Raw genomic sequence first — 17056 nt, 5'->3', positions numbered from 1 at the left:
TAATTTGATAGAGATTAATCGATACTCGGCTATGTCCTAAATCGAATTCAAATTGTTTTTGTCAGAAGACAAGTCTCTGAAATCAGATTTTTCCCACAACTTTTGTTTATTTTAATGATGCTGGTCAGTTTTTAAAGAAAAGGAAGCAATAATTTATAAGGTATATAAGGGTATGCCTAACCCTAACTCAAATGTATCATATTTTTCTCACTGTACACACATACAAACTGTCAAGAAAAGAAAGGGAAACATGTCGCACACAAGGAAGTCAGCTCACACACAGACCAGCACACCCATAGTCAGACCCATACACACGCAGACGCACCTACACATGTACAAACATTTATAGTCTACTTAGAATTTAGCGACATTTCCCGGGGAGGAGGAGGAGAATCAAAGAATGGGACGAGGCAGAAGCAGAAGCTGAAGAGCCGACGACGGAATGTTTTCATTTTTAATGAAGGCACGTAAAATGCGAAAAAGTCCTGCTCACACACACGACCACACACGCACACACACCAGCGAGCATTCATAGATTTGCTTTAATTATAATTCCAGACGCGTTTATCACATCAACAACAATACAGGCAGCCAGCAGCAGCAGCAGCCCCGCCGCACACTGGTACTTGAAATATTATATGGCACTCACCCAAAGCCATTACATCTGTGTGCGGCCACAAAATGTTTTTTCATAAACTAAGGCACAAAGCCGTTGAAATTTTAGAATGTCCTGTAGGTGGCAACGAACCAGCCATCCACCCCCTGCCCATTGTATCCTGCTTTACGTATTCCTGAGTCCTTTTGTTCGGCTGAAATATTTATGCATTCGTATGACAAAAATTTTACAACAGTTGCTTGTTTATTATATTTGCCCTTTCTGCATGCTACTCATCTCCAACTTCTTGGGCTTGTAAATTCTTGATGCGGCAATTTTGCAGCAAAAATTATCTTTCCTCTCCAGGATTATCTCAAACTTTTCCCAAATTGCAATTTGCTTGAAAGAAAACATAACAAAATAATGTTGTAGTAAAATTCGTTATGCTTTACGTGCAGAGTTTTCTTTTATACAAAGAAAAGCCTCGGTTCTAATTACTATATTATTTTATGAGATCAGCCAGGGCAGGAAAACTTTCTTGCTTAAATATATTTTCAGTTTCAGGAAAGCATAATAACATATAGTACATTAGTCTAGGGACTACTAAAGAGTCAATAAAAAGATGAATGTAAATGTATCTTCCTTAATCAATAAATATTTTATTAAAACTTGAGTAAGCTATTACATTCTTTAACTTTTTTTAAGCCAGACTTTCTTCCATTGTTTGTGCTTGCTCCATGTTATGAATTCATGCAAACAATATAGTGTGTGTGTGTGTTCGGGCAAATAATTTTGGTATTTTGAAAATAATATTTATAATGCACAGCATATGCAACAAAAGGCTTTAATCCCGCCATAAGCCCAATGTGTTTTACCGAGCAGCTGAGCTTTATGGGAAAATCAGCACGAAACAGCAGCAGACTGCCGTGAGGGGATAATGACCCTCGGGGTGCGGGTATGCGGACAGATTAGGGGCGAAATATGTAAACACAAACTTATTTTCGGTAGCGATAAACACTTGACTCTCAATTGGCGATGACAAAAATATTTGGCCAGTCGAGGGGCTAAGCAAACACTTGAAAAGCATGCCAGGGACTAAGCCGACAAAGAATGTACTCAAATATGGAATGCAGGACTTGAAGGATATGCAGCCGAGATGGGAAGTAATATTTATTCGATATTTCCCGTTATTATCGGGCGCAACAACAAATAGCAAACATTTGTGCAAGTTTCGAGTAGCAAACTTAAGCCAAAGTGCACACAAACCTTAGCTGGAATCTTCACTAGCCTCCTATTCTCCTTCCTCGTCCTCGTCCTGATTCTATCTCATAGGATGTGCTTAGGCATGCAATAATCTAATGTGGAAATATGAATGGTAAATGTGCGGGGAGGGCGGCGTGAACAACATGCTACTTGCCACTAAAAATCTAAATAAAGTGGCAGAAAGTCTGAAAGGGAGAGGTTCAGGGATTTCTTTCATAAAGCGCAATGCAGTGAAAGATGTTGGTTCAATAGCTCCATCACACATCCCGTTTGTATTGGAACTTTGCCCTCGGCCTGTTTGAGGAGACCCCGCCACAGACCGCCAGACACGTGCACTTGAAAACGCCAAAGTCAAACCCAACATTGACGCCGACGCCGACGCCAACGTCGATGCCGATGCCGATGCCAACGCCAAAAGTCAATAATAATAAGTTGGGGGGACTCGGAGTACAAAAAAATCCTGCCAGCCAGCGACTCGAGTGGAGGAGGGCTGGCGGAGGAGTACAAAAAATACGCAGACAAATTCGTTTGAAAAGGGTAAAGGAATGTAATAATACTTAAAACTTGAAATTCGACTATGTTGAGCCGGCTACAAGGCCCAGTAATGCCAATTTGGATGGTTTTTGGAAGGCAAATTCTTAGGTGTAACTTATAGTTCGATTTTTATTGAAAATATTAGTTTAAAAAGATTAGAACACAGTTTAAAAATTATTAACAAAATAAAAAATAAAGGTTAAAATTTACAAATGCTTATTAATATTATCCTGCTCGGCTTAGGCGCCTTTAAGCATTTTAATCATCGTTATCTCTTAAATTTCCTAAAAAAAATGCATCAAACTCAATTCGGAAAGCTTTTCTAAGCTAATTAATAGCTAATAGTTTAAAAAATCAGCATACTGAATTTAAATAAATAAATAAATAAAATTATGGTAAATTTTTTAGAATTGTAGCGATGTAACCCTTTATCAAATTAAAAAAAAATGGCAAAAGAATACATTTCTTTTATCTTTCAGGGCTACAAAGATTAATGCTGATCAATATATGATTTATAGGATCGGAAACGTCTTCTTCCCAACTTCTTTTAATAATAATACTATTTATTATACCATTTATTTTTTTTCCTATAACCTTCGAGACCATTGGCATCACTGGACAACCCAGAAAAGGCTCCCGGCTCACTAGGCGTATGAGTTATAAGCGTAGTTGCTGTAAGCCTTTCACTGAGCTCTGTCCGCCCTGTGTGCCCGGCCCTACTTCGTCTGGTAGTCCTAGCAATTCTGGAGCTTGGAGGAGGACTGTCGGGCTAGTGGGCACGTCCCTATCTCCGGCTGACTGTTAGTGCTCGCTGCTTGACTTCCAAGTGGCATTTACTCATTCTTTTCTTCACATGCTTCCCTGCCGCCGCTGCAGTCTGCCAGCCTGCCTGCCAGCCTCGATTTGTCATTTTGCTGCCAAGACGAGACAGAGGCTGGGCTGGGCTGGGCAGAGCTGGGCGGCAGGCATCAGAACGAAAAAAAAAGTATTGAAAAAGCCCTCAATTCTGTGCATACTTTTGTGTGTCGAATTTGAATTCAATTTCCGACGCTGAAAGGTTTTTAATCTTGTTATCAGGCAGCCGTTCAGTCTGCCCTTCCCGCAACCTAAGCTCGAGAGGATTTTCTGTGCAGCAACCCTCGTTAAACGTTGAGCAGTTGATTAGCTTAACCTTTCTGCTGCTATGCAATGCCCTGTGGCAGGCGATTGTTATTCACATATTAATAATTCCACACACTCCGTTGGCTCCTGGGGAGAGCAATGCTGGAATCCGGCTTTGTCTTTTGAGGAAATAAACATTTAATTTGGTTATTGATTGGGTGGAATTTTCACGCGGGCTTGGAACTTGAACTGAGTGATTTGTTGATTATGGAATTTTCAATGAAAGCACTAATTAAATGATTATAGGGCAATTGAACATTTCGATGAAATTATATTAAACTGACACCAAAATTTGGTAGCAAATAGTCGAGACATAAGGCATTTGAATCAAATTAATGGAGAGTTTTAGTTAAATGGATTTCGGAGTCAATTTATTTATTTATTTATGGTTTATTATGTGTGGTTTCATTAACTTGTTGATAGTCAGCTCTGAAATTCCCATAAAAAGAGTGAATTGTGGACTGAAGTCATCGATTTCTCACCGGAGCTTCATTAAACCATCTGCAATTGTGTTTAATGCCAGTCACCGGAATTTATTGCCAAACATTAAATGTCGAAACCGGAGCAATGGGAGATTGCAACGGCCTATCGCAGATCGCATCCAGTTAGTCTGCTCACGCACTTTGCAAATTTACCACAGCGCAGCGGGCGCCACCGAAGTTGCGGCAGATTATAAAGGTAATCCCAGGTACGGGCCACGTATTCCGGCTCCTATAAACCGTAAACTCACGCACTCGCCCGCAGCAGCGGTGGGAACTGCCACGTACTACCCCTGGCTCTCTGGCTACAGAGAATACGAAAAGGAAAAGCACAAAAACTGAGAAACACAGAAAAACATAAAAAACCCGAGCAAACAACACATTAAAAATGGCAAACAAAATGGCAAACATATTTCTCCGCGACGCGTCGCCGCCGCAAAGGTGAATAAAGGCAAAGCGGCGCTGCTGAATTCCACATTTGTTTAGTGCTTAATGTTTAGCCACCGCCGATTTGCATGACAAGCAGGTGCTACATAATTTATCAGCGACTGTGACTGCGAGTGCCCGTGCCCGCCGAGAATCTGATTTATATACTACATAGGGCCCTTGGCTGAAAACTGCCTGGCCAAAATTGTTTTCGACATTTAAATGCCAACTGACAATCGGCGAGCCGACACCTGCGACGCCATCTTGTCTGGGCAAATACGGAAGGAAGGCCGAAAAAAAGGCATAATGTTCCCAAAAACTGTCTGAGATTACGATCAGGTAAATATTTAATTTTAAAATGCATACAAAAAATAATACAAAGCGGCAGACTGTCTTCATAAAATTACTAAAGCGAAAACCTGATTCAATTAAGTTGCCTTAAGTCCTTTCATTAATTAATTAATTGTTTTTATTAAACTAAAATATATTATAAATTATATTTAATACAAAAAAAAACTAAGCTCAACCCGCAGTTTCCAAGAACACCCTGGGAATAATACCATACCGATCTGGGATTGCAATTGCCATCAATTTAATCAACAAGGTTGCGACGCCAAAGCAAATAAAAAGCGAGTGCCACCGCCGCCGCCGCCATAATTTTGGTTTATTGCCGGGAATCTGTTAATGCGATGACTCTCAGTCGGCGATTTTTCCCCCACTGTCCGCACTCCGTTCCCCCTTTTCTGCATTTTCCCATTTCCAGCCTCTGTCCAATGGCGCTCATAAATAAAAATCACTGAGGCTTGAATTTTGCATAATTTCCTTTTTTCTTGTTTTGGTTGCACGCGGCATTACAAAGAGGAAAAAAGAAAATGGTTGGGAAAATTGCCTGTCCACATATCGCCAAAGGTGTGTATGGGGTAAATCTGGGCGTTGGAGAAGGGGCGTGTCAACGGCCTCTCCCACACATCCCCATACTGTTGGCCCGCATCATGCATCATGGTGTGGCAATTTTCAGCTTGTATGTATTTATTGCACATGAAATGCATTCCACAATGCGCCGGTAATTTACCCACCTCGCGACCAGCCTCGAATTTCAGGTGTCCAGCCACCGAGTAGCCAATTTTAATGGAAAGCTAGGGATTTATAAAGTGGCCAATGTGTGCTTATGAAAGCCAAACTTCTAGACCTTTAAATCGTGAAGAACGGGAAAATGAAGTGATCAAGACACTAGACAAGAAACTGAACAAAGAAAAGACAAGATCAGAGTTTTCTCTCATCCCTTTATATATACCATATGTTCATAATCACAGACTTTGCTCATAATTTTATGTATATAAAGGCTAAATTGAGGAAAACTCGGGAAATATAAATTTTTTAGCCACCAGAATTGAATTCATTTGAAGATGCTAACTTTCTCCTCCATTTCCCCAATATCCCGACCCTCGAAATCCGCACAAGAACCAAAGTTACCCCAGCGGGGCAGACCCACCACACTCCCCACAAAGGAATTGGCACTCTCGCCGTCCAACCGCATTTCGCCTACAATAAATCCAGACAAAGCCAACTTTTTGGCAAGCGAGAATTTATGCCCGGACTCCCGGCCGACTTCTTAGCGATTTGTTCGGGCTTATAATTCATGTTTTAATTGGCAAAAGCCGAGGCAAGAGGCGCAGACATCGAAGAGACGCATTTATTTATGACTCGTTAAGTGTAAAATATTTGGCGGAAAATCAAAGGGCGCCGAGGAACCCGCTTCAGTTCCAGCTTCAACTCACACTCGGATCTAAATCATATGTCTGTTTATGGGGGATATGGAGGGGGGAGGCCTAGTGACTCCCGCAAAAGCGGGGCAAAAAACGGCTGCCAAGTTGGCAGCCATTAGGCTAATTATAAGCTTTCCACTAGCCCAACACAAGCCTAAGCCCCATGCGAGCATTTGAAACGATAAGACCCGAATACGGGATCACGAGGCCCACTAAAAGCCCCTTGTACTGGGCCCAACATAAACTACAATAACAATTAGTCGGCTTACGGAGTCCGAGCTCCGGACCCGGGACCCCAAACCCCGAACCCTTATCAGACGTAAAAGAAAAGTGTCCACAAAGTTTGTGCGTAAGCCGCTGCAAGCAGGGTGGCGAGTTTGGGGTCGGTGGCTTCGATCCATTGGGGTTAACAAAGGACACTCTGGGCTGTCATTGGGCCAGAAGTTGGCCGGGCTAAAGAGTGCATGACATACGCTTTTTACAATTATTTACTGACACTTCCGAGTCACGCCCTTAGGTGTCCTGCTGAAGGAACACAAAAAGTCACTGCATGTGAGATTTAGGCCAGCTTTTTGGTTCCACAAAACAAAGCATTGCCTCGTGAAGAAGTTGTGAGATTGGGACTCGGCGAAATAAAGTTGTAACAATTGTAAAATTAAATTATTTCAATGAAACAAAAAATTTTTGTATTTACACTATTTCATTATCTCACTGAAAACTGAATTGGAAGAATAATATTTACTTTCCTTAATGATCCAAATATATTATATCCTTGTGAAACTAAGTATAACTAGACTGCATTTCCATTACTTGTTAAAAAAGAAAACAATTGTTACCCAATCTTAAGTTGTCCGAGCTGCTTAATTTCCCAAGCTGAGAATCTCTGTTCTCCAGAAAACTCTTCTGCTGAGAGCCGCTAATCAAAGCACTTCATCCGCAGAGTAAACACTCAACCAAGTGCTTCGGCAAGTGTATTTTGGCTTCAGCGTTTTGAAAGCAAACTTTCACCGCCTCCCTTGCCTGCCACGCCTTTTGTTATGATTTCGAAAAAGCCAAGGCGGGACAGTGAACTGTGTTTGTCATCGGGCTGGCACCGAAGACCGGGGAATCCACTCCACAGGCAGTCGGTGAAGTTTTTGCCAAAGTGCTTTCTTCGCCCGACGTCCTGCGTATCTGGCAGTGTGTTTATCACACGTCAAAGGCGCTTTTTGTCTTTGCCCAAATCTGCTTCAATTCGAGCCGAGATGAGCGGCGTATAAAAAGTTTGTGTTGTATAAACATTGTGTGATTGTTAGAAAAACATGTGCCAGAAGCGCAGGCACACGCTCGCCGAGGATAACGCCCTCACAAAAACGAGAAACACAAAAGGACTTGATAGGTTTCAGAACGAATCTGGGAATACTCTTATGCATTTTGTGGTCAATTAAAATATATAGAAGAGTTAATTTCACAAAAGAACTTGTATACACTTTAAAAATAAGATGTACAAATAGACATGAAATTATATTTTTCTGTATAAAACTTTCATCTCTACAGCAATCTTTAGCCTTGAGTTACATTCATTTTCCGCAACTAACAATACCCTCGCAAAAGTATGTATAATGAAAGAAAAGCGGGAAAAAGCTGGATAAAGGCAAAGGCAAACTCATCAAACAACGCCATCATCTGCATATGCCACGTCCTTGTCAGCGACATACTCATTCCCGTTATGATGAAAAGTCGCAAGTTTTTCAGAGCGCGCGTCTGTGTCACAATAAAGTCGCCTTTATAGTCCCGAGATTAGGTTAATCCGCTGGCTGTTGGCTGTTGGCATCGCTATCTGCACGGCCTTTGTTCTAATGATGGAAATGAGCGTGTGAAAAGCCCGGGCAATAACTCTTTCTGTTTTCTGTTTTCCCTAATGAAAGGCGTTACAGTTTATTGTGCTCACGCACACACATTCCTCGGCGAACGCGGGGGCTTAATGAACCGCTCCTGCCGGCTCTTCCGCAGCGAAAAAAAAGGAAATTCAAGTCCCAGGACTCGCTTTATCATAATTTACGATGTATTAAGTGATTTTAAACATTATGCTTGCTGTTGTTATTGCTATTACAGCCGTCTTTTGCGACCTCTTTGACATACTTACACACACATACAATTTGTGATAAATAAATAGTGAAAATAAATTATTATTTAGTCATGTTGGGCAACATATTTATCTCAAATTTCCTAGAAAGTTGTACCTTTTTGTATCTTTAAAAAACTCCACATATATAAGTTATATTCCTGTAAAAAGCTTAACAAGTCAAGATAAGTTGTACCATTTATTGTGCAATTGTAACCTCTTTTAATTAATATTTGTATTAAAAATTCTCTTTGTAAATTCACCACTATTTTCGTGACTTTGGCTGTGCAAAGCCACTACCCTGCAGGGTGTGACACCCCTACAGCAGGCCCGGAAAAAGGTGTGGCATTCTTTTGAGGGCTCATGCAGTTGACATGTGCCAAGGAGGTTGATTAAATTAATGAAATAAATTATGAGCTGCTCATCACCGGCTCGTTCGCTGCTGCCTTTTAAATTGAGTGCGCGCCATCTTGAAATTAATAATGTGACATGTCACAGGAGGACGAGGGGGAGTAAGGAGTCGTCTGCTTTGGCAGGTGCCACACACGTGTGTCGGGGTCCTTTTAATTCTGCTGCAAAATAAATGAAGTGCCTAAGCCCGTGTAGACGTTAGTCGTCTGCCGGGCGGGAATCTGATTTATGCACAGACTTGGATTTTTTCGCAAGCCCGCTCATAAATTTATGCACTTAATTTCATTAATGCGATCGCTGCGACATCGCGCATACGCCCCGTGTTGCAAGCGATTGCGGAAGCTGCACAGACAGTTGACTCTGATTATTGAATTGAATTTGCTTTTAAAGTGGTTTCCCCCAATCAAACCGCATTCTCATCTGCGGCCGAGTAATTTCCAATAAAATTGATACAGAATAAAAGTCTCCTTCGGTCTGAGAAACTTTTTGGCCAGAGACGACGAACCACAAATTCGTTAGAGGAGCAGCCCGAAAAATCCAATAAAAACACAATGAGACCATCGACCAGAAGCTGCTACAATGCGATGCATTTAAGTGCGATTACTCCTTCCGACAATGCAGATTGTGTGGGAACTGCAACTGGCATTGCACAATGCCCACGCCGAGCATTTGCATATGGTATCCTGTGCAGCCTTTCTACACTTGACAAATTATCGAACTTAAGGCATCAAATAAACCTTTTTAATTTTCCTGTTGATGCTAATCAAGAATAACTTCTACAAGATTATAAAAACTTTAATATATGCAAAAAATCATAAATTATAAGTCAAAATACATAAATCCATAAATTTCTATATTTATCCACAGTTTGTATGCTTTTCCGGAGTGTACTTCCATCGGCTCTCCAAACTCGAACTCAAACTGACCCTGTGACTTGAACCCTTTCGCCCTGGCCAGAAATTAACAAAATGCATTGCAGGATGCGAAGCCAATCCTCACCCCAGCCGGGGCATCGGGCCAACAAAAGCCACCAAATTAGCAGACGCACACAAAAGACTCTCGAATGGGAGCCGTGTGCGTTGTTCACAATGGACCAGCACGAAATGCCATCAGGACAACTGTGGGAATGGTGTAGAGGTAATGGAACGTCTAGGCCGTGTTTGCTGCCAGACAATGGAGTTGGTTGACTTTTGCTACCCATGGGGCACCACAGTAGGCAAAGTAAAGAATGCACATAGGTGGCACATGAATTTTGGGGATTCCTATATCCTAAAAATGGGAAATATAAATGGTTGTCTATATTATTTATGATCCTTGACCTATTAAGTCAAGGTTGAACATTGAAACGAATTCATATTCCTCAGATTCTTCAATTCATCAAGCTAGGAACTGGGATTTCTCTTTATAATATAATTCTTGATACCCTTTTTGTGACAAAATGTCGGCATCCTCCCTGTTATACATGACAAAAGGACAAACAAAAGCCGATATGCAAATTAAAAGTTACATTTATTCGAGCTCCCATTCCGGTGAGCCATAAAATCAAAAGCAGAACCGGACTGCATTAAAAATCATCCTCATCATCATCGTCATCGATGATGGCCAGGCGACGCCGCTTGGACGGCTCTCCATTGACTTTTGCTGGCTTTTTGCGAGCCAGAAAGTTGCCCTCATCGTCGCTATCCTCCTCGGCATCGATGTGACCGTCACCGGCAGCCCCATCCCCTTGATCGTCGTCGTCGCTGCGTGGGCGTTTGTTTGTCTTGTCAGCGGGCGAGGCGCCATCATCATCATTGTCGCTATCCGAGTCAATTACATTAGCGCGACGTGCACGCTGCAAGGACTTGTTGGTATTGTTCTCCTTCTCCTCCTCGGCATCATCTCTTTGCTTCTCAACCTCGTCCTCATCCTCCAATTCGAGCAGCCGAGCACGATAGTCCTCTGAATTGAAGTCGAATGCATCATCGTCGTTCGCCTCTTGAGCGGCCTTTGTTGACTCATTTAGAACCATATCGCCGAGCTTGATTTTAGTGGCTCGCTTGGTTCTCAATTGCTCAAATAAATCATCCGTGTTGGGTTTCTCCAGCGCCGCTGGTACCTCTTCCTTCGACTCCTTGGCCTTGCCTTTGTCCTTTTGCTTGGCCTTCTTCTCGCTGGCTTTTCCCTTGGACTTGGCCTTGCCTTTAGGAGGGGCTCGCTGCTCGGCCTCGTCATCGCTTTGGTTGAACATTAGGCTATCCAGCTTTCGCTGCTGCTCGGCGGCAATGTTCTCCTGCCGCTGTCTGCTGTGCTTGTCCAGAAAGTCCTCTTCCTCTTCCTCATCCTCTTCCTCCTCGCCATCTTCCTGTTCTTCATCTGTACTGTTCTCTTGATCCTCCTCTTCGGCCTCAATCTCAACTTCTTCGCCGGCCAGAATTTTGGAGCGCAGTTGCAAATCGGCGGGATTTAAGTAGGTGGGAATACGCCAGTAGGTCTCCATGCCCGCAATTGGTGGCTGCATTCCAAGGGCAACGAGAACCTTCTGGAAGTCTCCATCCTCCATTGCTTCCCTCTGGTCCTGCATTAATGGTAGGAGTGGAATACCATCCTCTTCCTCGGCTGGCTCATCGGTATCCTCGCTGGCATCCTGCAGAGACTCCTGCAGCCACTCGACGGCAGATTGGTACTTCTCCGCATCCACCTGAGCAACTAGTGCTCTCACCGTGCCCACATCCAAGGGTGTACGCACCACTTGGCGTTTTTTGGCCTTGGGTTTCTTTGCGGGCTTTCGATAACCATCCTCCTCGGGCATGGGCTCCTCCATGAAGTCGTAGCCATCGTTGCTCTTTTCCAGATCGTAAACCTTGGCCTTGGCCTTGCCGCGTCCCTTGGCGGTTTTGGGAGGCATTATCTCAGACTTGTCGGCTATCAGGTGAATCTGCAACATCCGCTTGATGATCTTTTGCTTGGAGCGACGCTCCTCGAATTCCTTGACGATGCGGTCCAAGCAATCTGGAAAATAGATATTTTATTTGTAATTAAGTTGTTCATATATTTGAAAATAAGTTATTTATATTTTTTCAAATTATTCACTGCTTTGCACAAAACCTTTGCCTACTTTAAGTATATTCTTATTCGCTTTTCAACTTCATTTAAAGAACTGCGAAAAGAAAAAAAGGAAAATGATTGCCCCAACGTTGAAACGAACCAATTTGGTCCTTTTCTGCGTCCTGGGTACTCAAACTGGTTGTCCACTTACCCGGCTCGGTGCGATGCTGATCGTATAAGCTCCTTAGCTCCTCATCCTCTTCCGGCTGCCAGAGGTTTTTGCCACCCTGGGCCGCCTTGGTCGAGCGTTTGGTGGGCGCCTTGAAAAGCAGGCCCAGTTCCTTCAGCTTCTTCAGGACTGTCCGGCGATTGCGCGTCTTGTCGGCCAAATTGTCCAGAATCCAATCAATCACATCTGAAAGAGCAGACACAATTGGGTTGTTGTTTTCCGTCTGTCCCATACTGGGCTAGGCATTTTGTGGCTGCTGCCGCTGGAGCAACTCGAGTGCCGGAGCTCTGATTGCTTCTATTCATTTACTGCGAATCCTGTTTTAATTCACACTCGGGAGGAGTTGCCCCAACAGCAGCTGGAGCTTGCCTACTCAAAAGGGATGTAAAACGAGACTAAGGATGATTTAAAGACCTTTTTAATGTATTTAAATCAACGAATGAATAATATTTACTTTACCAATAATGTTAAGAAACAGTTTTTAGCTTTTTTATATTTATTTTAATGAAGTTAATATTAGTACCAATTTTAAAGAGAATAAGTTAACAGGCTCAGTTGTCATTTTGCATCCCTGGATCTCCAATACATACCCTTTTCCGTTTCGGGATTGCGCTGGTTCTCTTCAAAGAGGAAACGCAGCTCCGACTCCTGCTCCTCGCTCCAGGCTCCTTTGGTGCCGCTGCAAGTAAAGTTAACCGAATGTAGATATATTCCTGACGATTTCGACTCTCTTCATGCAGAGTATCTGACCCTTTGACTACTCGCCCGGGGGTGCAGATACAATGACTTGGCTGGAGACCCTGCTCCGGCGGCCGCTGGCTATCATTTATCATGTGCCAACTAAACGACAGACGATGAAGCCCCGGCTCAGTCAATCATGCGCCCATTGTGATGATGGGCCCCTCTTAACCCCAGACGGAGAAGGACAATGCCGAGATACACCCATACTCACGCTTCATAGGCATCACAATAGCCCGACTCCAGCTCATTTGCCTCCCTGATGCCTTTGTAAAATAATAACTCTGCATAGATTTTGGGATTAGCAGGGGCCACCTCGACAAATTTGCGCACTACAAAGATGGCCAGGCGACGCAGCTCCTCCTGATGGGCGTCACGTTCCACGCTGAAGACTTGTTGAAAGATGCGGAACAGCTTGGCCTGGTGGAAAGGGAGCAAGAACAGGGAGTAACGGGGGAAAATGTTGGTGAGGTTGTGCTTGAAATTCAAATGAAAAGTTTCTGGAAAGACAGCCACAACAGCAGTCTACTCTCCTCCTCTATCATTCAACCCCCTCTCTGCGGTTGCCGCCTGCGGTTGTCGCTCTGCCGAGCAAGATATCATTTGCAGTTGGCAAAAACTTTATAAACGCCACCCAGGCCCACGTCTAACCCTAAAAATCCCCTCGCCAGCGGTAAGAGCGACCCGTCCCGTGCTGTATCGTTGTCGACTGTCGTCGTCCGTATTTGGAATTTAATTTATCCTATGATTGCGCAGACCCATTAGTGGTTTTGACTTTGCATATGATGCTACTTTTGTTTTGCTTGTGGCCAGGCTGGCAAGCAGCAGTCTGCTCCTTTTGATGGCCACATGGACATGGATAGCTGCAGTCGTTCACTGTGGAAAAAAACTGCTATCTAATATTGACGAGAAACGGACTTCAAACGAGATTAATTAATTTTCTCCAAGTACATTAAGAAAAATTTATAAGAAATGTACAAAAAAATAGACGAAATTTGTAAAGGTACATTTTATGGAAAGAATATTAAAATTATAAAAGAACTAAGCGGTAACTCTGCGAATAAAGTAAAAAGTTTTATAATTTTTTGTACTTTTAAGCATTTACTCATAATTTGCTAAATGTTTTTCCTACTTGTTCAAATATTATTTTCTATCAGTGTCCTGTTTCTCATTCTCGTCATCGTCATTGTCGTCCTTTTAATCGTCGCTTGTGCACAGCAGACACTGAGCCGGCTTAGATGACGCTGATAGGGAGCTGTGCCTGCCGCGCCAAAGCCTGGCCAGAAACGGGGTAACAGGAGACGCTAGACATCGGCTTTGTTCCCCCACAAAATGCGATGCCGTTTTTGGTTGCTCCAGTGATTAGCCATTCGCCAGAGATTCTGCAGTGCTTTCTGCATGCGATTGCGACCCGGCTGGCCAAAAACCAAAAGAGCTTTAAGCATCGCTTAAAGCCGATGAAAATGGAGAAGCCCTTTGGGTAGAAGGGTTGGAGCGGAAAACGCGAAGGCCGCACAGCAGCCTGCTGCTGAATGTGATTTATGAACTCTGCCCGAAAAGAAAAGTTTAATTGCCAGCCGTGAAAAGCAGCATAAGCAGTTGAAAAGAAATCCGGAAGGCAGTGGAACATTACCCAGAAAGGTACAATATTTAATGCTCTACAGGAAGGAATTTATTAGATAAAAAACATAAATTTAGATAAATATAAATCATTACAAAATAACATAAACAAAAATTGATTGATTTTTATAGTTGACTTTTTTGTGAATCACTTATTTTTGGAAATATCAACATCAAAGCTTAAACATCTTAACAAAATGTCACATTAAATTTAAAGTAAAAGCCTCAATTTAAATCTGGGAAATACCTTTGAGGGTCAACTCCAAGACAATCGCGTTAGACTCTTCCCCAAGGGAACTGAACAAACTCAAACACAGACATTTGAATATTTGAGTCGCAGCCCAACCGATGCTGCGGCTCAAGGCAGCGCGTGAAAGGCTTAAAAAGTTCAAATTCCAGCTGACAGGACCCAGGGACCTGAAGGGAGTCCTCCGAAAACCCAACGAACCCGCTTAAAAAAATATATACGTAAGCGGGCGCGCCGCAGTAAATATCGTTTGTGGCTTTGGACAAATAGAAAAAAGGTCCGCTTAATTTGTACAAATTACCATAAAAATGAAATGAAAGCAGCGACAGTAGAAGAAAGAGCAAGGCACAAAAAAAAAAAAAAAAAAAAAACAGAAAAGGAACGCCAGCTAAGCTGTGGCATTTGTTTTTGCATTTGACTTTGATTTATGTGCAGGTCCTTTTAAAAAAATATATTTTAAAAGCCCCCCATTGCGGGTTCCACAAATGCATTTCACAGGTAAGGGGGAATTTTAATGTAAAGATATTTATTTTTTGTTTAAACTTGAGCTTTAACTTATTTTTAATAAATGAAATTAAGTGTTCTTTACTGTCACTAATACCCTTAGGACTGTTTAACGCCCTTTATTCCTCCTTAAGCTACTTCCTTCGAGAATTTCTATAGTATCTTTTCGAATCACTCACCTGGTAGAGCATTCCCGGACATTTACAGCCGTAGGCGATGCGATGTAGAATAGTTACTGCCGCCTTCAAGGATCGCGTGGGTATATCTGCCCAGTCCGTTAGCACTAATGTACAGGCGCGAACGATTTTCGGATTCAGCAACCTGCGGAAACGGGGGTATTATAAAGCAGAACTCCAATTAAATTATGCTAAATTTAACTAATTATGATTTAAGAGTTTATCCAGGCAGCCACCCCCGACAGCATCGAGAGCAGAGGCGAGGCACCGCAACCGCAAATGTTCTACACTCGGCGCTAAAGTTTTAGAAACATTCGAAACAACAGCAGCAACAATGGCGACGGCAGCGCAATTAAAATACAAGCGGCAAACCAACTTGACGTCATTTTATTATAATTGTTGTAGCGGGTCGGGGAGAGCTGATGTTGCTATTGCTGCCGCTGTGCGACTGATGTTGCTGCTGCTGTGCGACTGATGTTGCTGTTGTTCGTCCTAAGCTGCCCGCGGCATCTGTGTGCGCCCCGGTTTCGAGTTCGAGTTCGCGGCCATAAAACTTTTGGCACAAGTAATTTCTGACACTAATCCTTAATTAGTAGCCACGAGCACTGACTCTGGACCGCCTTTCAATTAAAAACACAATTACAATTTTCAACACGACCATCAGCCCGAAACCGCCGTTCAACCGACCGAGCGACCATGATAACTTTTCAAATAAGGGCAGTAAAATTTAAGCATCCTCCATCCCTCATCCCAGGACCCCTCCTCGACCATTTGTTGTTTCCCAAAATGGAAAAGTGTCCAAGCGGTTTGGCCTTGATTCGAAAACTTTATGCTCTGTGGGGTCCTGGGTCCTGGGTCCTTGGTCTAGCTAGGCCTATTTACCTGCGAGCGAAATCATCAAATTTGAACGTTTTCTCGGTGAGTCCATTATCTGTGTCCGGGGCGAGAGGGAAGGCAAAGAGGCAAATGCCATTTATTAGTTGAAATTTCCTCAAATTATTTTCATATTTATCACAGATTTATGCGATGAGTGCTCTGCTCGGCTTACCCTGCTCGCCAAACTCCTCGTTATCCAAGTCATCGTCCTCGTCCTCGTCCTGCTCGTTTACGGTTTCGTTCTCCTTCTCCTGGGGCTCGACTGAAATCAGAAAAATACTTATTAAATATCATTTATAATCAGAATGCCAGTAACGCTGATTGAATTTCGCTGGAAAACAGGATTGTAGCGGACGATGGAGAAAACAATCAACTCAAACTGAAATAAATTGGTTTCTACAATATATGTATATGCAAAAAATAATATAAAATATAAGCCCCATAATACTCGAATTTAAATCAGGCTTTAAAGCCCTTCCTCTATTTAAAAAATCACCTATAACGATTCGATCAATTCTGCACGAGTTGCATATATGGAGATAGATGAGGACTCTCGGGCTGGGACACACAACCACACAAATGGCCATTAACAATAATTATGACTGCTGCATTGCATAAACAAGTGTACTTATGTTACAACAACAACAACCAGCACACAGTGCTGTGTGCTAGAGTCCTGATAAAATGCAAAGCTAGTCGAGTGGACACTTTCCAGGATCCCTTGTGAAACACTGCAATTGGAATGGAATATGTATGCGTGCCACACGACCCGGGGATTTGGCCAAAAGGCTGCTGGTGTGTTGCACCTGCTGCAGGCTACCTGCCCCAAAAAATGTCTGCCGACCGGTGCTGGACTTTCGGGCCACTAACAACTTCATTTTGGAAGTGCAAGTGCCACCA

General features: G+C 42.9%; 1 protein-coding gene across 1 annotated transcript in view; it reads right to left on the bottom strand.

The window, feature by feature from the left end:
- Positions 1 to 10229: 10229 nt before the first annotated feature.
- Positions 10230 to 17056, bottom strand: part of timeout (circadian regulator timeout) — a 72258-nt gene continuing 65431 nt past the window's right edge. The window contains exons 12-18 of the mRNA XM_017164780.3: positions 16329 to 16418; positions 16163 to 16211; positions 15284 to 15425; positions 12948 to 13153; positions 12586 to 12674; positions 11978 to 12181; positions 10230 to 11730 (exon numbers count right to left, since the gene is read on the bottom strand). Of these exons, the coding sequence (XP_017020269.1) occupies positions 10304 to 11730; positions 11978 to 12181; positions 12586 to 12674; positions 12948 to 13153; positions 15284 to 15425; positions 16163 to 16211; positions 16329 to 16418 (2207 nt within the window). The 3' untranslated portion in view covers positions 10230 to 10303. The remainder of the gene's footprint in view (positions 11731 to 11977; positions 12182 to 12585; positions 12675 to 12947; positions 13154 to 15283; positions 15426 to 16162; positions 16212 to 16328; positions 16419 to 17056) is intronic.

Source organism: Drosophila kikkawai, chromosome 3R (assembly GCF_030179895.1).
Source record: "Drosophila kikkawai strain 14028-0561.14 chromosome 3R, DkikHiC1v2, whole genome shotgun sequence".
Classification (NCBI taxonomy): domain Eukaryota; kingdom Metazoa; phylum Arthropoda; class Insecta; order Diptera; family Drosophilidae; genus Drosophila; species Drosophila kikkawai.
Note: the sequence above shows the minus strand (reverse complement) of the source record. Positions and strands in the feature narration are given on the sequence as shown.